We start from the raw sequence: 24,727 nt of genomic DNA on the forward strand, positions 1-24,727 counted from the left end.
TGCATTTGTACTGGGTGGACTTGGGGCCTGAGACTGCATTTTGTTCCTTCTCTTTGTCATTTTGTATACCACTGTCTTCTGACCTTTGGTGTAGAGCTGAGATAGAGTTATTACCTTAGCACCAAGTCCAGATCTATGAAGTTCAGATTCCTCCAGGTGGGTGTTGTTTGGATCTGGTTGCTGTGCTCTACTTCTTTCTGCTGCAGCCGTTAGAGGTGAACCCTTTGTGTCTCTCTGGCAAGATGTTCTGCTCCTGAAACAGCTGGGTAGGTCTTGCCTCTAGCCTCTTTGCAGGGAGTTCTGCTGAAGGGTTCCCTGCTGAGCCTGCAGCCTGGGTCGAATGAGGATCCGAAGGCCCCGGGTCGTCTAGCTCACTGGCTAGGCCTGTGCTCCGGGTCTGTTCAGGATCCTGCGGCCTCAGTCGTCTCACTCACTCCCCGGGCCTGCGCTCCTGGTCTATTCAGGATCCGGAGGGTCCCGGTTGTCTCACTCACTCTCTGGGCATGCACTCTGGGTCTGTTCAGGATCCTGCAGCAGCCTCGATCATCTCACTCACTCTCCGGGCCTGCGCTCTGGGTCTGCTCAGGATCCCGCAGCCTCGGTCGTCTCACTCACTCGCCGGGCCTGCGCTCTGGGTCTGTTTAGGATCCCGCGGCCCCGGTCGTCTCACTCAATGCTCCAGAATTTTAAAAGCACTCCTGGCAGCTGCAGAGAGGTAACTAGAGGTGCACACCCAAGCTGCTGGGGCTACAATGGTCCTGAGCTTTTTGAAGCCCAGGAGCTCACTCAGGCTGGCTCTCTAGCAGGTCATACAGGTGGGTCTGGGCAAACAGAACTTATAAATCCTTCTTCACGGGCTGGAGAGATGGCTCAGTGGTCTAAAGCACCTACTTGAAACAAGCTTGGCAAAGCACAGGGACCGCGGTTCGATCCCCCAGCACCACATCCAGCCAGCCCCGCCCCCTGGGGGGCTGGGCGAGCCACCCACACACACACACACACACACACACACAATAAATAAATGTAATAAATAAAAATAAATAAATAATTTAAAAAAAAAAATCCTTCTTCAGAACCACAATAACCACTTTGTCCAGGGTTTCACCAACCTATCTTTTTTTCTTCTCTTTTCTTTTTTTGAGACAAGATCTTGCTATATAATTCAGCTTGGCTTTGAACTCACAGTGTAAAGCAGACTGGCCTCAAACTCACAACAATCCTTCTGCCTATCTCCTGAGTACTGGGATCACAGGTATGAGCCACCACATCTGGCCTGGGGCACATTCTGAGACTCCTGTATACTGGACTCCTTAAATCAAAATAAACTCACAGGATGACTGCCACATGACAGATGAGGAAACTGAGACACAAAGTACCTGAGGGGCAGTTGGCCTTGGAGGGAGGAATCTCCAATGATGGGGTGTGTCACTGCTGCTTCACAGGCCTCTTCAGGGTTCATGCCAGACCTTGGTATGAAATCTGTTTTGCTAAAGCCCTGTCTAGGGGGTCCTTTTCCTATAAACATTGGGTCCTGGCAAAGACTACCAAGCGAGAGCAGGCTGTGCAGATGGAAGGGACATGTGGAAACCAGAAATGAAGTACAAGGGGCAGTAGAAAGACTGGGCTGGGAGAATGGATGCTGGCAGAAGCAGCAGTCTCAGTGGTCTGTGAACCCTGTAACCCTTGACCCCCAGCCAGCCCAGAACCAGGCGCAAGAGGCCATGTCTAGAGGCTACATCTAATAGTCCATATGTAGATAGGGCTAGAGCTACCATAGGGACAAGTGGATATAGTCAGTGACACATTTAGTAGGGAAACCCTAGGTCCAGGAACAAAGAGGGCCATGTGAGGTCTACTCTTATGAGAAGAAGCCCTGCAGCCAAGAGCAATGACACATGCCTGTAATCCCAGCACTGAAGCAGAATGAATTGTGAATTCAAGGCCAGCCAAGGCCATCTTGAACTTCCTGGCAAGACCCTTCTAAAGAAAAAAAAAAAAAAAAGACAAAACACCAAGAAGTGGCCCTGCTGGGGTTTCCTTTCTTTTTCTTAAATCATTTTTGAGGCAGGGTCTCATTATGCAGTTTAGGCTGACCTTTGTAGCCTAGGCTGGCCTCAAACTTGCAGCAATTCTCCTGTGTCAGCCTCATGAGTGGGATTAGAGGCATATACCACCATACCCAGCTGGCGGTTTCCTTTTTTTTGGTCTATTTGAAACAGGATCTCACTGTGCAGTCCAGGTGGCTAGCCTTGAGCTAGCTCACTTTACAGCTCAAGCTGGTCTCAAACTTTGCAATGATTCTTCCTGCCTCAGCCTCCTGAGCGCTGAGATTATAGGTATGTACCACATCTGGCTTTTAGTTTCTTTTACTGACAGTGATTTTCCAGGACAGGATGACACACAGGAAAAAATTAAGAATCTATTCAGAGGTGATCTACTCTTGGATTTCCAGCCTTCCTGGGAGGCTTCCAGCCTTTCTATCTTCCCTCAGAACTGTGCTAAGACTGATTTTGTTTTCCCTTGAGGCTCTGAGCTTAAATGAATCACTATGAGTGGATGCAGGCCAAACACCCACCTTACTCTGCAGGCCAAACAGAATGGGGAGGGAGGCACTAGAGCACACAGCCACAAAGGCCCTAGCCTGACCCCAGGCTCTGACCCACAAATCCTGGAACTCCCATCTACCACCTAGGTATGTTGCTGGCCGCCCAGCACCAAGTGAGACCTTATCCTTGCATCCCACCCAGAGGAGATGGCACCAAGCCTGGACTTTGAGACAACAACCACAGCAACACCATCAGCCTGGGCTTGCTTGTCAGTGAGTGTCTACACACAGCCAGCAAGAAGGCCAAGAGGCAAGTCCAGAAGCAGGGCCGAGGTTCTGGAGCTTCCTGATATCACATCCTCCTAGAGAAGCACAGATCCTCCAGTCCCAGTCCAGGCTACACTAGCTTTGAGCACCTTAGTCTATTAACAAGCAGTGAGCACAACTCTGGAGGCTGCACTCAAGACCATCAGCTCAGAACCCTCCATCCCAAAGCCACATGCTTGATGTGAGAGGTGCAGCTACTGATTCCACAATGTCCTCAGGAACCCTGGACTCTAGGACACATGAGGGGAGTCAAGGAGAAGGGTCTAGAGTCAGAGAAGATCACCACCCTGCCCGCCACCACCACTCCCGGCCATAAGGCCACCCCATATTTAAGGTCTAATAAGCTTTGGTATCCCGTACAGACAGTCTGACCTGGAGAACACACTGATGAAGGAGCTAGGACCAGGCCACAGAAGAAAATCTGCACAATTCCTGTAGGAAACAGCAAGAAGCAGCATCTTCTGGCAGAGGAGAGAGCTTCCTGTATGACTCATGTTCTCAAAGAGAAGTTCCAGCATGGAAGTCCCAGCACAGCACTCCACAGAAAAGTTTTTGTTTTGTTAATTCTTCAAATTTTCTTCTTTTTCTATTTTTTGAAACAGGGTCTCACTATGTAGTAGAGGCTGGTCTCTTAACTCACAGCTGCCACTATGCCTAGCTTACTTTTTCTACTGTGATAATAAATTACATCATAAACAGACAAATCAAACTCAGGACCTTGTGCTTGCCAGGAAGGCACTTGTGCTGCTGAACTACATCCCTGGCCAAGAAATGTTTTTTAAAGAGAAGATAATAGAGCTGCTAACCTGGGCCACAGGAATGATGTCTATACTTTGGAGCCAAGCATCCCCTAGTGTGTACAAGGCACATGAACACCTCCAAACAATTAAAGAATCAGTGTTGGTTGTGTGAGTCCCCATGTTCACAGGACCTGACCAGACAGAAGAGATTCCTCTACCCCACAGGTAGGACAGAACTCAAATGCTGGGAGTAGCGTGACAGAGAGCAGGCCTGGTGGGCATGGGTCCTGGCTCTGAGGGGCACTCTATACCACAAGTTGCAGTGTGCACTTGCCCTGCATCTCACACTGAGGTACATGCAACCTACCAGTCACCAGGGATCAAAAACAGCTGAGATAGTCACCAGACACCTTTGTGACTACTGACCATCTGCCAGCAAGCCTCAGTAGACATTATAATTACGGTATGGCCTAAGACCTTTTTTTTTTTTTTTTTTTTTTTTAATGTATTTAGTACAGGGTCTACAATATCTCACCATACAGACTGGACTCAGTGATCCTCCTGTTTTCAGCCTCCCAAGCACTAGGATTACAGGCATGTGCCACCACACCCAGTCTCAGTCTCCGTTTTCAGGGTACCCCAGGGCGGGGGCCAGACCAGGACTGGCATGGCATGCCAGAGATCTATCCCCTGTCCCTGCATCAGCCTAAGCAGGCACTTTAATCCACTGAGCTATCTGGCCGGCCCTGGCCTAAGACCCTTGGACAGCTGGACTTTAACTCTCCATATCCAGGGTTGTCCACAAACTCCCACCAACCATGGCAAGAACCAAGCCAATAAGGAACCAGTAGAAGCCCCAAGCCAAAAAAGAGAAAGGTGGCTGGTCAGCCAAGGACTCCCGAACTCCAGCTGTCCAAGGACACCAGCAGCAACTGCCCTGCCTGGTGTACATGAGTCCAGGTAAGGGCACTGTTACCTAAGGGCAGTTCATATCACAGTCACAGGCAGGGGCAGAGGGTGAAGGCCTGGCTGTATACACAAGGTTTAGGCTTAGAGGAAATCCTGAGGGGGAGGGCAGGTGGCCAAGGGACCTGGAGCCTTTGATCAGGATCAGCCTTCATGCCAGCTGCTGGGGAGGCTGCAGGCATTGGGGGGGGGGGGCACTGCTGGGATCAAACCAGTGAATGTAGAGTTGTAGGGCAGCCTCTGTGGCCGTGGAGGGACTTCAAAGGACAGGGCCAGGGGGCGCCGGGCAGCCCCAGCCTCTCCCAGGCCCGGTTCTGATCGCCAGTAAAACTACCTTCTAATAATTAATGCTTGACATCAAAGGCAGGAACCGCCCGGGTCTGTGAACCATCCTGGGCCTCAACGAGGACCTGCCTGTATTTTATCCTGTCTCTTTCTTCTGAGTCTTTATTTAAATCCAAAAACCACACACAGGCAAAACGTTAATGGGAAACTTGGAAACTCTTGTTTGATTACTAAAATGTACCTTTGAAGTTTCCCAAAAAGTCCTGTCTTGTTTTTGCCCCTTTCACAGACTGAACAGGGACACAGAGCAGAGGTACATGCTTGTGGCCCCCACCCTCTAGATGTGTGGGTGACAAGAGACGTGAGGCAGTGGACAGGAGACCTTCACAGTCAATCAGCTGCTCAGGCTCCGAGATCAAAGGCTGAGGAGGGAACAGAAGTATACAGATTCTCCCACCCTCACCCAGGGCCAGTGATTAGTGCTTGGGGATGCAGCAGACCAGGGCAGTTGCTCTGAGCGGTAGCACATTACACATACCATGATCCTATCCAATGCAAAGCAAGTTAAGGAAGCCAGCCTTTAGTTGCCCCTGTTCCTCAGACTGAGGGTTCCCCAGGAAAAGCAGGCTCACAAATGGTCAGGCCTCGGGCCCAATTCACCCCAACCTTCACAGGCTACTTTCAGTCTCTGAGCCTGAGCCTCTGAGTCTGGGGACTTCACACTGCACAAACATCACAGAGGGTGAAGTCACCATGATCCCCAATGGCAGGACAGGATGACAACAGGATGGACAATCCTGGGACTTGGAATACTCTTGCCCCTTGAATCCACTCACATGTCCACTCAACAAGGGCATGTAGAAGATGGATACCACAAGGAGCAGGACAGGAGTAACTCTGCCCAATGCCAGCACAGATATATGGCCAGAAGTGACAGAGTGGGCCCAGTGAGGGCCAGATGGGCTGTGAGTACCAGCACTCCCTGGCAGACTCTACACACTGAGCCCTGGGTTCTGACACCCACTACCAACTGTTGGGCCATCAGGCCAAGCCAACACACACTGTCCCAGGTTAAGAGACCTGATCAGGTCCCTAGAGGGCTCTCTGCGAGACTTTCTACCACTCCTCCAACAGACACAGGCAGATGAGCTAGGCAGGTGAGCTAGGGCCCAGGCAGGCTGCAGGGAGCCATGAGCATCCTGGAGTAGGCCTCTCCCCATTCCACAGTGACTAGTGGCCACCTCACTAGACATAGAAACCAGAGCATGGAGAGAATCACAGCCATGGAGATTAAATCTCTTGAAAAGATAGAATTTACAAAACAGAAAGTAAGAAAAAAAGAAAGAAAGCCTTTTATAAAAACAATTGAGCTCTGTGAATGGAGTTCCACAGACATAGAAATCACCAAATGTGAAAGGTTATTCTGACCTCCAAATTAAGAACAAGACACTGCCAAACACTTTAAACACCTGCAACAGGAAGGAGGGGGAGGAAGCATCAGGCAGACCACTTAAGTTGGCAGGAGCTGGCACCTGACTCTAGCTGTTGGCGTGTCTCAGAGATAGCTGAATGAGAATCACCCTCCTACACTACCAGAGGTTTTAGGCCTCCTGGAACCTCTCAGCCAACAGGAGGAGCTGCACAAGGTCCCACCTGCTCCATTAGCAGAGAACCACAGACGTCATGACCACTGTCATTCTTCTGACAAGGAAACAGAGACCCGAGCAACCTACAGGCCTCCAATGTGTGGCCAGGAGTCACAACCAGACAGAGCTAGGACAAGTCAGCCAAGAGCCAGACAACACCTACATAAGTAGTCCTCAGAGAAGGTACAGTGCACAGGACGCACAGCAGAGGCTTAAGTCCCAGTCCACAAGAGCCTATTCCAGAGATCCTCTGAGTAGCAACACCTCTAAGTAGGCAGACCTTGTTGAGCATTCAATGATACAAACAGCCCAGCACAGCACACATGCCAAAGGTTCACCACCACTGACCTAGGCCGTCAGCATGTGTCTGTCATGGGCACCAGCTGCAACAGTGGGCCAGGCCTGAGGCTGGTGGCAATGTCGTTCAAAAATGGTTGTCCTTCTACTGCAAGTGCCACTTCCAGGACACAGAAATGGAAAGGTGCTGGCAAAACTGATCATGATGCTAATAGTCTTGATTGCGAAGCTGAACAAAGACTGAGTAAGAAAAAACACAGAGCCTTGTCTCATGACTACAGATGAACATGTCTAAAGTGCTAGTTAACCAAAACTAACAGTGTGACTGAAAAATGAAACACGCTGCTGGCAACCAGACCAACCCCTGGAACACTACAGCAGCTTGATAAGGAGATATACTCAAAACCATATCATATGCAAGAGCTAGGGGAGAAGCAGATCCTGGTTCTTGCCTCATATGACTGAGAAAATTGTCTGTAAACTTCAGCACCCATATGTGCTAAGAAAAACCTCAGACAACTAGAAGAGTAACATCCTTCATTAGAAAAAGGCATTTTAGGTGCAAGGATCCCAGGCGTGCTGTGCCAGCCCCATCCCCGGGGCTCGTTGAGACAGCACCTGAGACTGGGCGTGGTAGTGCACACCTGTAATCCCAGTGCTTGGGAGGCTGAAAACAGGAGGATCGATCGCTATGAGTTGGATCTGTGTAGTGAGACCCTATAGATCCTGTACTAAATACATTTTTTAAAAAAAGAAAAGAAAAAGGCTTTTACAGCATACATCATCCTTAACAAAGAAACCATACTGTCCCCTTTAAAGACCAAAACAAGAATGTCCACTAATACTGCTACTACTCAACAAAGCTCAGTGACCCAGAAAAAAAAAAAAAAAAAAGGACAGATGCAAAGGAAAAAGATAAATGTGGCATAAACTGCACAGAGTCTGACAGAAACTAAGAAAAATACTGGAACTAACAAAAGGGTCAGCCAGTCACAGAGTAACAGGAAGAATGACACTAGCCAGGAAATCAGTCTACAGGACACCTTCATGGGGGGAAAGATTAATAAAATTCTGTTAAAGAACAGAAAAGCCTGAGTGGAAAATACATGTAGACTAAGATGAGATGACACAACAGCCTTAAGATTTTCTTTCTCTTCAAAGTCCAGTGGAAACTCAATATAATTCTATGAAATATCCAAAAGTGATTTTTGAGGGACAAACATTCTAAGGGTTATTTGAAAGGATAAAATCCTTTAATAGACAGGTCATTTCTTTCATTTTCTTTTTTTAACTGGTATGTGTTCATGAAACATGATTTGTTTATTTGGGGGAATTGTATATACATTATATCTTTTTTTTTTTTTTAAATTGTCAAACCATTTCTTTTTCTTTATTTACGTGGGGGGGGGCAGCTCAGCCCACCAGGGGGCGGGGCTGGCTGGCATGTGGTACTGGGGGATTGAACCACGGCCCCTGTACTTACTCTAAATAGGTGCTTTAGACCACTGAGCCATCTCACCAGCCCCTATACATTATATCTTAATCTCTTCCCTTAGACCATTTTTTGTGACTTATTCCACCAACCACTCCAAGAAGGGCCACAGATGGAGCCAGCATGGGCAGGAGGCCATGAAGCCGACAGTACTGAGAAAACTCATTCAACACTGAGGAAAAACAGCCAGACTATCTCATTTCTTACAGAAGGATGATCCCTGGGAAGCTGGGTTTAGTGCTGCATCCCTATAATACTAGCACTTGATAGGCTGAGGTAGGAGAATTGCCATGATTGGAGGCCACCTTGGAACACACAATGAGATCCTGTCTCAGAAAGCTAATCCCCCACCCATAACCCCTAAAAAGGCTGAAGACCACTGTGTAAAACACAAGTCCACAAAGCCAAAGACAGAAAATACCAGGAGATATTACCTTGACCCTGCGAGCATGAAGGACTTTCTAATATACGGAAAACACGAACCACAGGAACAAAGTTTTGACACAGCTTCACAACCAGACTGCAGACTTTCTATTCAATGAAAGACCGTCAGCACCCGCATGAAAACATGACTGCTATGGCTACCCCATACAGAACACACAAAGAAATCTCTGCAAAAGCAAATCTCTTTGCATAAGGAAAACCAAGCAGAACAAAGGATGTCCACAGGTAAGAAAGTAAAGCTGACAGCTGGCAATTGCATATACAGCTGGACTAACTCAGCAATCACAGTGACACTTGTTTTGTTTTGTTTGAGATGCCTCACTATATAGTTCAGGCTGGGCTTGACCTCACTATGTTGCCCAGGCTGTCCTTGAACTTATAGCAAATCCTCCTGCCTCAGACTCCCAGGTGCTACAATTATAGTCATGCACCACCATGTCTGGTAGAGACATTGCATTTTACAAAATATAATTCTATACCAATCTCACTGGTGAAAACCATCAGACACAGTAAATATCCAAAGACAGCACAGAAACATGGAGGGTGATGTGGACCAATGCAAGGGATCTGGCAGCCCAGAGTACAGTAACGGGAGGCTGAAGTGGCAGATACACCTAGGGGAGGATGAGGAGATGCAGAATACAACAGAGGTCACATCAGAGACCTGGGGACCCATCTTAAAAGAGGTCTCAAGCCAGGGAATAGCTCAGTAGAATAAGCACCTGCCTGGCAAGTGCAAGGTCCTGAGTCCAAACCCTGGTACCACAAAAAAAAAAAAAAAAAAAAAAAAAAAAAAAAAGAGGCCTCATACTGGGTGGGCATTGTGGCACATGCCTATATCCCTTAGTGACAAGGAGACCTTGTCTCAAAATAAATAAATAAAATAAAATAAAAGACTGGGGATGTAGTTCAGGGAAAAGGTCCTAGGTTCAATCTCCATTCAAAAAAGAAAAAAAACAACAGTGAGCAGAAAACAGCAAAACCAAAGATGGGACACTAGAGGATTATATCACTTATGAAACTCTGAAGAAGGGTCAGCCAAATTGCTCAGTGGATTAGAGCGCCTGCAAGCAGGCGCAGGGGCCAGGGGTTCGATCCCCAGGCCTCCTGCTAGCCCCACCCCCAGGGCGCGCTGACAGGGTGATTGAGACTGGGCGTGGTGGCACCCGCCTGTAATCCCAGCAGTTGGGAGGCTGTGAACAGGAGAATCACTAGAGTCCAATCTAGTAGTGAGACCCTGAACACCCTGTAGACCCTTCCCTAAAAAGTACCAAAAAAAAGAAAGAAAACCTTTTAAGAATCCTTACAGGGGCTGGAGAGATGGCTCAGTGGTCTAAAGCACCTACTTAGAACAAGCTTAGCAAAGCACAGTGGACCGCGGTTCGATCCCCCAGCACCACATGCCAGCTAGCCCCGCCCCCTGGTGGGCTGAGCTGGCCACACACACACACAAAATAAATAAATAAATAAATAAAATAATTTAAATAAAAAAAAAAACCCTTAAAAAAAAAAAAAAAAGAATCCTTACAAGGGGTGGCTCAGTGGAATAAGCGCTTCCCTGGCAAGCACAAGGGCCTCAGTTCAATCCCTGGTTCTGCAAAAAAATAAAAAATAAAAATAAAAAGAATCCTTACAAGGCCAGGGAAAGGATTTGGCTCAGCAGTACAGTGCCTGCCTGGCAAGTGTGAGGTCCTGAGTTTGATTCCTAATGCCAAAACAAAGAATCCTTACCAAGTCAAACTCTCCATATTTTTAATACAGTTGGACATAAGCTATACACGCCAAATTAAATAGGGCTGAAGGGCTGAGGAGATAGCTTGGTGGTCTAAGCACCTGCTTGGCAAGCACAAGAACCTGGGTTCAATTCCTGGTACTGCATGCTGTGCCGGCCCCATGCTAAGCTGGCCACCTGTAATTCCAGCACTGGGGAGGCTGAGACAAGAGGATCACTACAAGTTTGAGCTGCATAGCAAGATCTTGTAGTACATAAATAAATAAATAGGGGTGAGAACAGGGATACAGGGCCCAGGGACATAAGGAGTGCTGAGTGTAAGGAATACAACATAGTTATCGCTAACCTGCAGCCTTCTAGTCACACACATAGGCACACTCATGCCTACCTAACACTCAAGTTCACATGCACACATGTACTCACTGTGCATGTGCGCACGTGCAGGCACACACGCACACGCGCGCACACACACACACACACACACACACACACACACCAGGAAAGAACTTTGCAAAGCAACTGCTAAGTGTGTTACAAGTGGTGACTTGTTCTTCAGTTCTCAAATTTCTTCTAACATGATTATATTATTTTTGGTAGTGAAAACAAAATTGGACCAGTTATCCAAGCATCTCAGGAAACTGAGGCAGAAGGATTCCAACTTTAAGGCCAGCCTGGGACATTTGAAGACCCTATTTCAGAACAACAATAGGGGCTGGGGAGATAGCTCAGTAGAGTAAGTGCTTGCCTGGCAAGCACAAGGCCTGAGTTCAATCTCGGTTCCACCAAAATAAATAAATAAATAAATAAATAAATAAATAAGGTGGGTGGGGCTCAGTGCTAAATTCTTGCTCAGCCTGTGGGAGGCCACTAGTACCCTCCCCCTAAAAAAGAAAACAAACAGGAAAACAGAAGGAAGATGACCCCAGGAGCCTTCCTTTTTTTAATTCTTATTTTGAGATGCCTTCCTTCTATCTTGACTAACATGAAATCCAGGCACCCTATGTGCTCCTATTCCAGCTTGCTAATGACAAAGCCACAGTGAACCACCTCCTCCAGGCAAAGCCCACACCACACAATGAGGCCTCAGAGATGCTTCAGAAGCCAACAAGGGCAGCAGGTAAGAAAGCCAAAGGCTGGAACCAGAAAGAATTGTGCCATCCAACAACTGGCTGCTTTCCTGATTGTGCCCCCAGGACAGGTGCTTTGGAAAAGAAAATATGAACATGTAGCCAAGCCCTCACCTGCTGCACTGCCATCCTCCCCACATCCCAGGAATGTGGGCTCTTCCTGGGCCTGCCACATTCCTGTCTATGGGGGTGTTGCTTCTCACTGTCCCTACACGCCACACACACCTGTGGTTTTGGGCATCCCTGCCTTCTCTGGCAACTCTCTGTGGCACATCTGATCACAAAGTGTCAGGAAACCTACATGCCTTCCTTCTTGTCATAGGGTTTCATTCTGACACATCTGAATTGAGTGTGTAGCATCCTATACATATGTAGGATGCAGGTTAAAAAAAAAAGTCCCTCCCAGTCAAGGGTCCTAGCCTATTTCACCACAACTGAATGCCAACAAGCTCTGGGGGGAAATCCCAGGGAACACTTTGGCTCCTCAGATGAACTGGCCAAAGACACATGCAGCAACACTACACTCGTTGTGTGCCCAACATCTGCTCTAGGAACTCAACATCAGTGTCAGCTCCTCCAACAAGGGGTGCAAGAGAGTGCCACTCCTCTATCCCAAGGCCACTTTCACTGAACTGCTGATAAGCATCACCTTCCCTCTGTTCACTGTACCTCAAGAACATCAACAAAGGCAGCAGTGCTACTCTTGAACATGTTGTGTGACCCTGAATATGTTTCTCTAACAGTGGACTGTACATTAAATAGGGATGATGATAGCACTGTCTACTTTAGAGTTGTACAAGAATTAAGTTAATCTATGTAAAGCACTTAGTATGTACCATAAAAAAATAAGTACCATATATGTAACTTAATAATTCCTCTAACTCATCTAATCAACTCTGAAATCCTAACTTTTTATTTTCAAAACATTTTTTTCAAATATATTTCTTATATACCAACTATCACTGCTTCAGTTCAACCCATCAGATCATAATAATCACATTTATTCACTAATCAAAGTTGACTGTAACACAGTCAGTCCACTAACCTTGCTTAGGATGGGCTGCCCCCACCACAGAATATCACTGTACCAAAACTTTCTATGTCACTTTACTTAAGAATCCTTCAGTCACTTGCTACCATCTGGGAATTTTTTTCCCTAGAAATGGAATCCTTTCTTTCTTTTCTTTTCTGTTTTTGTTTTGTTTTGTTTTGGTACCAGACATCGAACTCGGGACCTTAAGCTTGCCAGGCAGGCACTTACTTATGCTGCTGAGCTCTCTCCCTGGCACATGGAATCCTTTCTATCAACTTTTCTGTTGTGTTTTACAAGGCTAGGTATGGAACTCAGGGCCTTGAACATGCCAGGCAAGTGCTCTACCACTGAGCCACATCCCAGCTACATCTATCATATCGCAGCATGAGTGGATGCTGAGCAGAGCCACACATGCAGGCAAATGAAGAGCAACTCTGGCTGGAAGCAAAGGGCAGGGACACGTGGAGGACACTCAGGTGCTGGCCAGAGGAACACAATCCAGACTGAGACCGGAACCTGCTGGCTCACAGGACCTGCTGAGGACAGCCTGTTTGGCTGTATTCTGAGAAGGCCCAGCACCATCCAAGGAGCCAAGGCTAGGGAGAGGAGTCCAGCACACTTGTCAAACCTGAAGCATTTTCTAGGGAAACTTGCAGTGAAGCTTTTCCTTACACAGGGGAGTTAGGGGGTGTCCTTTGTCACCAGAGGAGCCTGAGAATGAGCAAGTGCTACATCTGGACCAAAACTAAGAAATGTCTTCTGGTGCCATGGATGCCTGTAGGAACTCTGGGATCTCAGCGCAGTCTCAGAATCACAGCAATGGGAAAACCACAGCAGCCTTCCAGGCAAGAGTAGGGGGCCCATACATGTCCTGTTCCTCAGGAGTTCTGCTGTGGCTACCATTGGCCAAGGCCAGGAGACACAGAGAGAAGGCATGAGGGGTGGATGCTGGAATGGATGGAAACCCACCAGGATGCAGAGGAGACCTCTTGTTCTCCAGCTACCTGAATTGACAGCCATTCACATGGTGTAATCCAAATCATAGGCCCCTTTCATCCCTAGAGTGATGGGGGTGGACATTACCAGGACAGCAGCAGAATGAGACTTAAGGAACAAATGGTACCAGAATGATAGCTTCAACTGCAGGAAATACAAAAATGGTCTGCACTACAATAAGTCTGCTATATCAAATAACAAGTTCTACCTCAATAAAGCATGAGGCAAGGTAGTAGATTCCCTCCCAGACCAGCAACATTTCACAAGGGCTTAAGGGAAGCAGTTCTCTCCTCCCAGCTAAGTCTAACCTCAGCCAACAAAAATTTCCATGCCAGAACAGTGCAGGTAAGCCCAAGTCCTCCTGCTTAGCTTCTGAATACACATTACAGAACTGACTACTAGGCAAATTTGCCACGTACTTCTGCCTCATAAAACCACTGTGCATGCCCCCCACACCTGCTGTGGCCAGCACTGAAAGACAGACACACCGAAGGACCTGGCTAAGAACTAAATGCTTAATGTGGGATAGTGCCCAAAAATCTTCTTAATGTCAAGCGCTTGATCAAAACCACCCAACCAAGTGGGAGGGTAAACATCAGCCATTCCAAGTCACCACAGAGGGATGGACCAGCCTTAACATCCCTCTGGTGGCAAAAACATGATGGTGGTTATCATGGGCAATGCTTCTATCAAAACCCCAAAGATGACAGCTTTGAAGGAGAGCTTTGGGACAGTGAGTATAAAATAGAACTGAACAAATATAGACTATGGAGACAACAGCATGTCCCTGCTATCACAGTCCAAGCTCATTAGCCCCAGTTTCATCCTCAGGAAAGAGGATGCAGCCCCAAGTAAAGGCCTAGAACACCCCTTACCAGCTCTGGATCTGGCTCCTGCTGAGGTTCTTCACCAGGCTTCAATTTCTTTGGCTTAGAGGGGCCTCCGGGGCTGGAAAAGACCTTGGGCAACTTTGCCGATGGTGATGTCAAAGGCTTCAAGGACCCAGAAGCACCCCCCAGCCGTTGTCCTCCACCGGAGAAAGGAATGAAGGTGGCAGGTGTATGCTCCTTTATACTTTGTTTCTCCTGAGCAGCCACTGGCTTCGGGTCACCCACAAGGCCAGTGTCTGAGGTAGCTGCATCCTCTGGATGGCTCAGGTCTCCCCTGCTGAGCTCCCCAGAATTCAAGGGGAGCTGAGGGCTGCTGGCAGCTTGGCTGCCTGATGTGGAGAAAGCTGGGCTTCCTGGAGTCTTACTCCAGATGGCCCCAGGTTCCTGCTTGCCAGCTGGGTCATACTGCTTCGTGACAAACCTGAATGGGACACAGAAAACCAGTGAGATGCCACAGGCAGCCCTTTCCTTCTCTTAGCTAAGCCCCTCCTAAGAATGCCATATAGCCTCCTCCTTAACTCCAATCCACTACTGCAGGGAGAAAGGAGGGCCAGGAGTGTCTACCACAGAAACAGCAGCCTCCATCAGCCCTAAGACTAAGGCCTCACTTGAGCTCTCACACTCCTTCTTTAGCTTTTCTCTTGAGGCCTTTCTTCCTTTTTTTTTTTCAGAGCCTTGCACAGGCTAGGTAAAAGCTCTACTTCTGAGTTAGTTTCATAACCTTTTGTAAAATTTAAAGCAAGACTTCACTAAGTTGCCCAGATTGGCCTCACACTTGCAATCTTCATGTTTCAACCTCCAGAGTAGCTGAAATCTCCGCCACCATACTCAGCAAGACCACATTTTTTTAACTGAAGAGAACCCAAGCCAGGAGCCGCGCTACCCTACCTGATGGTGGCACTCCCCCCTATGAGGCCAAGAGACTGCAGGGTTGTGCTCCGCAGGGCAGCCCCACCTGTCACCTGCAGGAGGGCAAATAGGACATATGGACCTTTCTCCTTGATTCATGTGCCTGGGGCAAAGCCCCCACCAGATCTACCCAGGCCCCACTGCTGACCAGGTGACTTCTTCTGTCCACCCCTTACCTGTCCCTGCCATCTCACATACTCTACACAAAGGCTTGGCATGAATCTAGCCTGTAGCTAGTGAAAAACCACTGACCATCTGTCTCCTAACCCAGCTTGATCTCCTCAGCAGTGAAGCCCACTAAGGCCAGGCAGAGAAGACTGAGATGGGTTGAAGATGTCCTATAACCCAGAGCCCTGCCCAGAGCTAACAGCCGTGGAGGATGGAGCTGGTGGATGAGCTGATGGATAGAAGGCCACACAGGGACAGCTCCCTGGAGAGCTCCCCTGGGGCAAAGGGAACAGACAAAAACCCCATACTAAAAAAAAAAAAAACAAAAAAAAAAAACATACTACCACTGACACTGTCCAAAATTTACTCCTTGAACACTAGGCCCTACAGCTACACTGCCCAGCACTGTTACTACGCGAAGGCCCCAAATCTTTTCTACCACCACCCCAGGTTTTCAAAGGGGCACACCAGGCCCCCTCCCAGTCCACCACAGCAGTAAACAGGACCCAAGCCTTGAGTTTCAGGCACCAGAATCGGTTTCATCATAGCTTCATAGGACTTGGCCAGGCTACATGGGTCTAGGGACCACTACCACGGGGGCCTATCCTTTCTCAAGTAGGCTAAGGGCTAGCAACACCTACTCTTGAAGATCCTAGGAGCCATGGGGGACCCAAATCATAATATTTGGCCTGCTAGGATCTGCTGCCCCAGTGAGGGCAGTGGCATCTACTCTGTATCTCAGTTGGCCATAGCCACAGCACCTCTTCCCAGCATTGCCACAACCAGCCCTCCTGGCCAGCACTGCCTTGGAGACACTGCTCATTACTCTATCTTCCCACCTCACAGTCATTCCTGGCAGAACCTCAGGGGAGACTGGGCTGACCATCCACTGAGCTGCCTCTAGAGAGGACAATCCCTCGGGGGTGGACGCTGTCACAGGTATAACACACAAGCCAGAGAGATAGCCTAATGAGCAGTCAGCCAAGTCCCTGCAGCCTCACAGACCATCTCTTCCTGGGAAGATGCTGGCTGAAGTGCCCCCCTCAGGACTCTCCCGCCCTTCACAGCTCCAGGTTAGGAAATGTTGACTAGATATCAATGGGGGAGTCCCATCCATACCAGGCCCTCCAAGGCCCCTCAGGAACAGTGTACCCCCAACCCAGTTAAGGGCTCCGGGCCAGCATAGAAACAAAAAGCTCCTGTGAGGCCAGGGGATGGAGCACTAGGAGAGTCCCTCCAGGCAGGCAGGGCTGGCGCATGCAGGGCCCCCTCACTGCCAGGCTCAGTCTGCACCAGGCTGCCCTCAGTTTTGAAAAAGATCAAAATACGAAGCAAAGCAAATATTTATTAAAATAAAACCACTTTTGTAACTCTTGCGCTTTGAGAGAAACTGAAAAAACAAACAAGGCACTGAGGGAGGTTTCGGGAGCAGCCCAGCAGCCGCAATGAGTTCCAGCAAGGCCGGCAGCTCACTTTTTTCCATAAAACACATCAGGCTTTCAGCAGTCTGCTGCACAGCCACCCTTTGAAGACTTGAGGCAGCTAAGTTTCCAGATTGGAAAGTGGGCCGCCTGGTTGGGCAGGCAAATGAGGGTGGGACAACTGCACCTACCTCATCTCTCATGTATACGCAGGAGGGGGTCACCTCACCAAGCTGCTGCAGATGCTCCCTGTAGGAGACAAAAGAAGCATCAAGAGCCTGCCCTCAGGATAACTGAAGAGCCCAGGATTCTGCGGAGGACCCCTCCTGTGTTCCATGACCACCAAAAGGAGGCAGCCAACAACTGTACAGAGAACCACAAAGGGCCTCAGCCATTGGTACAAAGCCAGAAAGTTTCTCCACCCATCCCCAACCTCGAGGCCCAGGCCCACAAGAGACAGACAAGCAGCCTACGCCCCAGCACTCAGGCAGCACGCTGCCAACTGTACCATTCTCTGCCATGCTCAAGTCTAGGGCCTGCAACAGGTTCTGGGGCCTGGTGTCTAGATGCCATCCAAAGCCACCTTTAAGAGAATTACTGCCCATTGAAACTACTAAGACCAGTACCTGGGGGCAAATCCATTAAGTAGACTCAGAGCAGAGCCCAGCCCCTAAGACCATAAGCCCAATCATGTGTTGACCCCTCTACTCAGACTCTGAGTGAGGGACAGAGAGAGTCCAAGGGTTTTGCAGAAGGGCAAGAGCCTCAGTTCCTAACCCATACAAACACTCAAATGTATCATGGTTGATCACCTGTGCCTTGCCACAATCAACAGAGTGGCCCCTCAAAAAGCCCAACCAGACACATGTGAGGTCAGACACAGCAGGGTCAGCTCATTAGACACCCATCCTGACAGGAAGGAAAGAAAAACTGACTGTAGGCAATGAGCAGCAGGACTGGCCTAGACACAGCTAGGACAAGCAGCACCCTGGGCCACTGTCACCAACACAGGCTAGGGACATAGGATAAAGAAACAGCAGGAAAAGCTAAGAAGTACCACAGTAAGACCGACCCTTTTCTCCAATGTCCCACAGCTACCACCCTCACATACACACTGAGTACCTTGCCCATCCTCCCCTTGTCTCCACACCTGGACTTGGTTGCAGCCTGAGGGCTGTGTTTTCTGGCAAGAAACCCCATATCTATACCTGTGACTCAACAGCTACTGCCCATCTACACAGCTGGACAGCCAGGTGGACACACAGTCTGACAAACATGCTGACCTGGCAAGGCTCAGGTGCTGTGTCCTGGCCCAGAAACACTTTTACACTGATGGCCACAGGAAACACACCAAACCCTCCCCGGGCCCAACACTACTCATCACAGCTGGCGCCTGAGGCTTCACTAGGACAGCACAAGTGACCACATGCCCACATGACTTCAGTGTTCATATGAAGCCTTTCCGACCCTGGGGGGGAGGAGTATGATATCCAGATAGAGCCTGGCAGATTCACAAAACACAAAGTTATCACATAATAGGCTGTCTTACCTACCCTTTACCAAAGGGTCAGGGACTTGACATACCAGAGACCCCTAGCCCAGGATGCAGGGTCACACAAGGCCTGAAGCTGCAAAGTAACAAAAGCTACAGGCCCAGGGCAGGCCACATAGATGGCTCTTCCATCTGAAGCCATGACAAAAGAGACACAAAAAAAGTCAGTAAGGAAGACACTTGGAGGAAGGTGGAGTGGGGCCAGGAAGATCAGGATAAGTTAAGTCCTGCCTCTCAAAAATGAGATGCACAACTGATCCACAACCATTCAAGTCGCTCAGCCTGGAATTGCCCATGGCCTTGACACCAGCTGAGCACAGCCAGTACCCCTTCTCAAAGCTCTTCCCTGGGGCACCACACAATCACAAATCACAAACACCATATCAGCACACCATCAAAGGAGCAGCAGGTGGGCCAAATTCCGTTGTGCTGCTGAAAAAGCAGCCTGTAAAATCTCGATGGCCACAGGCTGAGGGAGGGGTGGCCAAAGTCAGTTGCAGAGCTATGCCACCATGCCCAGCAAGCACTACTCGATGTCTCTCCTCGTACCAGCTGAGGCTCACTGGCCGGGACAGACCTCACATGTTCTGAATGTCACTAACTCCAGGGATTGAGGCCCTGCCACCATACCTCAGGCCAGACCAAGTGGCCAAAAACAGTCCTCTAGAATGAGAAACTAAGACTGGTGGCTCCCATGAGGCCCGCCCACCCACGAGGGATGCCTTTCTGCCATGACGGAAGATGCTGGGCAACCCGCAAAGTCTCATTCCAAGGCCAACAAAGTTCCCCTGGCCAGAGCTATGTGCTTCACCCACACAGAGCTCAGGGCACCACCCAGGGATCAGCTCACATGCTTATGATACTATGTTTGATCAAAACCATCCAACAAGCAGGAGGGTGGATGGCAGCTACCCCTGCCTGCCCAAGCCAGGACTGGTAAAAACACTAGTACTGCCAAAAAAGCCTGGCATCACCATGCTCCCCACACAAGGATAACCCACACTGACAGCACTGCCAAAAGCCAGCATGGCTTCAATTGCAAGCAAAAGTGTGGTTCCTGGTTCAGGCGGCTTATCAACGGTAAGGTTTCATCCTGAGGGCACCAAGTGTCTTGGCTACCACCTTATGACAGCTTTATGATGGACTGGAAGGAACAAGGAAGCCCAGGTGGCTGAGCTGAAGAGTCCCAAAGAAGCAGCCACTGGTCCTGTCCTGCCAACTGAAGCCAAGATCCCTGAGCCAGGTTCTGTTCAGCACACAAGTGTACCTGAAGTGTGGCCACAGTCCGGCCCTCAGGCTCCCAGCACAGTCCCATCCTCACTGGCAGCCCCTCTCTGCTGTCCCTACACCCCAGTGATTCCAGAGATCACCTAGTCCTTGTCAAGAACACTGGGGAGGGGCTGGTGAGATGGCTCAGTGGTCTAAAGCAACTACTTAGAACAAGCTTAGCAAAGCACAGGGACCGCGGTTCAATCCCCCAGCACCACATGCCAGCCAGCCCCGCCCCCTGGTGGGCTGAGCTGGCCACACACACACACACACACACACACACACAAATAAATAAATAAATAAAATTTAAAAAAAAAAAACACTGGGGAAAGGTTAAATTTTTTCAGAGCTGGACCAGAATCAGGCTGGGAGCTGAGGGAAGGGGCCATGGGAACAGAAATCTGCCAGGGGTTGAACCACACAAGGATCAGCTGAAAGAAGGATGCCACCTCTGAGAAGGTTAAGTCCTCTCCATAGTAAGTTCATGAACTTGACATTTATAGGAGACCCACACTATTCCCAAACTGACTTTGGTAGGGAACATGGAACATGCAGAACAGAGCCTGAATCCCAGGATGGCTAGAGTGTAGAATGCAGGAGCCAACCAGGTGGTGAGTCCCTGTTAACAGGCCCTCACAATCTCTGCTGAACATGAGACAAACTTACTCACATTGCAGTATAACCTATCTCAAGGCAGCTTCCAGTTCTCCCTTCCTCCCAGCTCCTCATATGGGCAATCCATACCTTATCCCTACTCAGTATCTCCTAGCAGTCCCTGCCTGTGGGACCGCAGGGCTAGCCCCACTCACCCCACATTCATATGGACTAAATGGACAGCCACAGTGACATCCTGGAACTCAAGGCCAACTAGAACTCCTCATGGGAAACCTGCCTGAGTAACACCTAGGACCCATCAAAACCCCTGGATCCCTCTTTCTCCATGTACTACTGACCTCTGCCATGTGGTGCCATGTGCCCCAGCACCCTCAAGTGATGACACCTTTACTTCTGTCTATGCCTTGCCTAATCACCAAAGGGACACTCCATCTTATAAGCCTATATTAAAGTACAGGGCAAGCAGGAGCAGAGTCGCTGAAGGTCAGGGTGGCTGTTCAAGCTCATCTGATAGATAAAGCATCAGGTTACAGAAACACAAGGCAAGGGCCAGCCAGACAGCTCAGCAGATTAAAGCACCTGCTTAGGCAGACACAGGGACCAGGGTTCGATGCCCAACATGCCATGCCAGCCCCACCCCAGGGGGGCACACTGAGATGACGATTGAAACTGGCATGGTGTTGTGTGCCTGTAATCCCAACACTTGGAAGGCTGAAAACAAAAGGATCACTACGAGTTCTATCTGTGTAGTGAGACCCCGTAGACCCTATACTAAATACAGACAGAAAGACAGAAAGACAGACAGACAATAAACGCAAGGCAGTCCAGAGCCAGCAGCCCTGAGCCCTCTCCTGGTGCCTCTCTAGCAGCAAAGTCCAGGAAGCAGCAGCAGGAGCAGCCAGTCCTTGGGAAGGTCAATCCTATCTGCACAGTGGCCAGCCAGGGGGAGACAAACTCCAACTATAAGCCATATCCTAGGTTTCAAAAATCATGTACCAATGCATATGACCTTCCTACTGATCACATACTCAAAGAATAATATTCTTGGTGTTTTGTTTTTTGGTTTTTTTTTTTTTTTTTTTTGCGGAACCGGGGATTGAACTCAGGCCCTTGTGCTTGCCAGGGAAACGTTTATTCCACTGAGCCATCTCCCCGGCCCTGCTAAGTTAATTAAACATACTACTGAAATTAATTATATCTTCTTCAACTTTCTCTTTAATGTGGTTACTAGAAATCCTAAGTTACCTCTGTGGCCTGCAAGTGTGGCTTGTGTGGTATTCCCAGTGGCCAGCCACTGATCCACACAAACATGCAAACATGTGCGGCCTCTAGGTCAGGAACTGCCTAGTGGTCCCCAAACACAAATCAGGATTTACCCAGACACCACACTCACCTTTAAGGGCTTCTGAGTATTCCGTATAGTCTCTGCCATACACACACCATACTCACAGGCATGGCACTCAATAGTTCCTGAACCTTCCCAACTTCCAGATGGTATCAAGGGGAAAGCCAGCTGGAAACTGAGAATTCTCAGCACAGAGGCTCCTCTCTCACCTCCCAGGATATCTCCATGATGTATGCTCCTCCTGGGGCATCTTAGTCCTTGCCATGATGCTGGACACACATTCACCACGGGGCTTCCACTCAGCTTTATAAAACACAGGACCTAGCTTCCAAGGCACAGCTAGAGTCTGAATTGTCAGAAGTGAAAGTTAACAATGCTCTCTCACTTAGCCCACCAATTCTACCTCTGGACTTATCTCCAGGAAGCAACTGGGGACAGGATGTGGGGGTAGCTGGGTACCTGCCCCAGCTCTGCTGTGCAGACTACATACTGAGCTCACTGCTAGCACAAACTAGGTACACACGGTAGCATATCCACTCACAGAAGATGACCTGGTGGGCAGAATAACCTGCATCAATCTTCAAGAGATTCGTGACACATTTACAACCAAAAGCCAAGTACACATCATTTTGCATTCAACACCCCTCAGTACACACTTTCCATAAAAGGCTGTATGGCTGTTACCTGTTGTTCAGATCCTAGGGCTGTGAACTAGGGCCTTGTGACCTGCCTGGACTCCACTTCTCTAGCTAAAAGGGGTGCTCCCATGTTTTCCTCCACTACTCCTCTAACTGCACCTCACAGTGACAGGACCAACAGTCCTAAGGGGTTTATGTCAATATCAGTGTCCCCCCCCCACTCCCAGCACCCTCAGTCCCTCCTCAGAGGCCACCCTAGGATACCTAGGGCTATATCCTTATCTTAATTTCCATCTGAGGATGGAGCTGACTATAAAGTGGAAGCAGCACCTGGACTTAAGTGTCCTGATGCTACACACAGCCTAGGGTACCACCTGGGGATAGTGTCCTGGCCTAGATAGCATTTCACTTGGGTCTTACATCCTTTCTGACTCAAGTTTTCCATGCTTGTTTAGTTTTATGTGTACCCAACTCTCTCTCCTTGAGGGAACCCGGCGCTGGCACCACAGTGAAACTCAAGAGCTCCCTCTCTGGAGATACAGATTTCCCAGTCAGTGTCAGTGTCACTCTGGTCCAGGAACCGTTCCTCCTACCATCACTCTTTATGACTATGGCAAGGCAGAGAATTCTAGAACAACCAGGTCCCCTCAGAGGCTTTATGCCCCCTACCCCTCACCTGAGAGGCTTTATCCTCTTTGTCCCCAGGTCCTGTATTTCACAACAATGTCTTTTAATAAGGATCTTTTGACACGGTAGGGCTGTGCTAGAGACCTCAAGCTGATGCTCAGACTGACCTCACTTACAAAAGTGGAGCTTCTATCCCTAAGGGGGTTCAGACAGACAACCTGACCAGTGACAAGACTAGGCCCTGCATACTCCACACGTGCTTCCATGCTCCCCCAGGGCCAACTTCCATGAGGAGGACAGGCTGGGCACAGGCAGGACCTTATCATCTGACCTGCAGTTGCAGCTGACAGATACACCATTTACTAAGTAACTATCTGCTCTTGCATCCCTACATGTCAAGGATCTCTTCTCGTAAGTGTCTTTCAAGCCCCAGCTCCTCTGGACTTCACCAGGTCTCCAAGGGCAGTAATGCAGCCACTGATTCTTACTGCTCATCCAGACCAGCCCCTCAGGCAGATAGCTGCTCACACTCATCTACCACTCACATTGATACTCACAACTTGTCATTCTTTTATTTTCTGTGTGTGTGTGTGTGTGTTTGTCTTAGGCCCTGATTGACCTAGGGCCTTTGTACTGAGCTATATCACCCCCCTACTCCTTCTTCTTTTTAATTTTGAGACGCTTTCTTTTTTTCCTTTTCTTTTTTTTTTTTTTTTTTTTTTTTTTTTGTGGTACTGGGGATTGAACTCAGGGCCTTGAGCTTGCCAGGCAAGCACTTATTCTACTGAGCTATCTCCCCGGCCCAAGATCCCTTCTCCTTAAGTTACCAAGTTCCTTAAGCTGGGTTAAAATTCAGGATTTTTCTGCCTCAGCCTATCATAATGCTGGAATTACAGGCATCCACTACTACAGATGACCTCCATTTGTTTAATCTCTATGGCCCCAGAGACTGCTGACATCAGGTCTCTTAAGACCTCAACCTACAGACCTCAGCAACCTTATCCATTACCACAGCAACTGAGGCAACTGGGCACAATCAAGCTCAGAGTGGGCTTTTCTATAGCAAGGTCCCCCATCTGCGGCACTACTGTAAGCACCATAGGATTCCCACAAACCACCATGCTAGCTCCTATTCTCAGCAGTCAAGACACATTTAACTCTGCTCACTGGCACACCACCCATGGTACAGATGAGGTAGCAGGGGCCCAGAAAAGGCAAGCAACTCACCTACATCATACAGCTAACACTTTTTCCATCCTGGTGGCTGACACCTGTAAAGCAAAGACTTCCTTCCAACAAGAAAAGACCCAACCTTAAAATGGCTACTATTTATTCACTGGGAATCAATATTTAAACTACTAACCAACAAACAGAGTAGCACATACTAGTTCTATTAAACAGACTTATTTCCATGCCACAGCTTTATAGCTATAGAGGCTCCCAGAAGAGGAGCTACCACATGGTCTGCTTTCTGTTCCATCCAAGGATCATCAAAACACAGATCCTATCCAGAAAAATATAAGCATGAAATGACACACTTAGTACCCTATCTCCTCTTTGCTACCCATAAGTTCTCAAAAACTCTCAGTCTCCACAAGGATGGAAGCCTGTCCTTGATCTGCTTAGAGACCTGGCCAGGGTCATTGGACCCTTGAGCTCAAGA

The 24,727-nt window shown here is 48.8% G+C and overlaps 1 protein-coding gene across 3 annotated transcripts in view; it reads right to left on the bottom strand.

Annotated features, from left to right (window-relative positions):
- Aspscr1 (ASPSCR1, UBX domain containing tether for SLC2A4) overlaps window positions 1-24,727 on the bottom strand; it is a 42,778-nt gene that overhangs the window by 12,526 nt on the left and 5,525 nt on the right. For all 3 annotated transcript variants that reach the window (XM_023699313.1, XM_004639555.2, XM_023699314.1), the window contains exons 5-7: window positions 17,210-17,267; window positions 15,409-15,482; window positions 14,506-14,941 (exon numbers count right to left, since the gene is read on the bottom strand). In XM_023699313.1, the coding sequence (XP_023555081.1) occupies window positions 14,506-14,941; window positions 15,409-15,482; window positions 17,210-17,267 (568 nt within the window). The remainder of the gene's footprint in view (window positions 1-14,505; window positions 14,942-15,408; window positions 15,483-17,209; window positions 17,268-24,727) is intronic.

This window comes from Octodon degus, unplaced genomic scaffold (genome assembly GCF_000260255.1).
Source record: "Octodon degus isolate 3935 unplaced genomic scaffold, OctDeg1.0 scaffold00112, whole genome shotgun sequence".
NCBI classification, from domain to species: Eukaryota; Metazoa; Chordata; class Mammalia; order Rodentia; family Octodontidae; genus Octodon; species Octodon degus.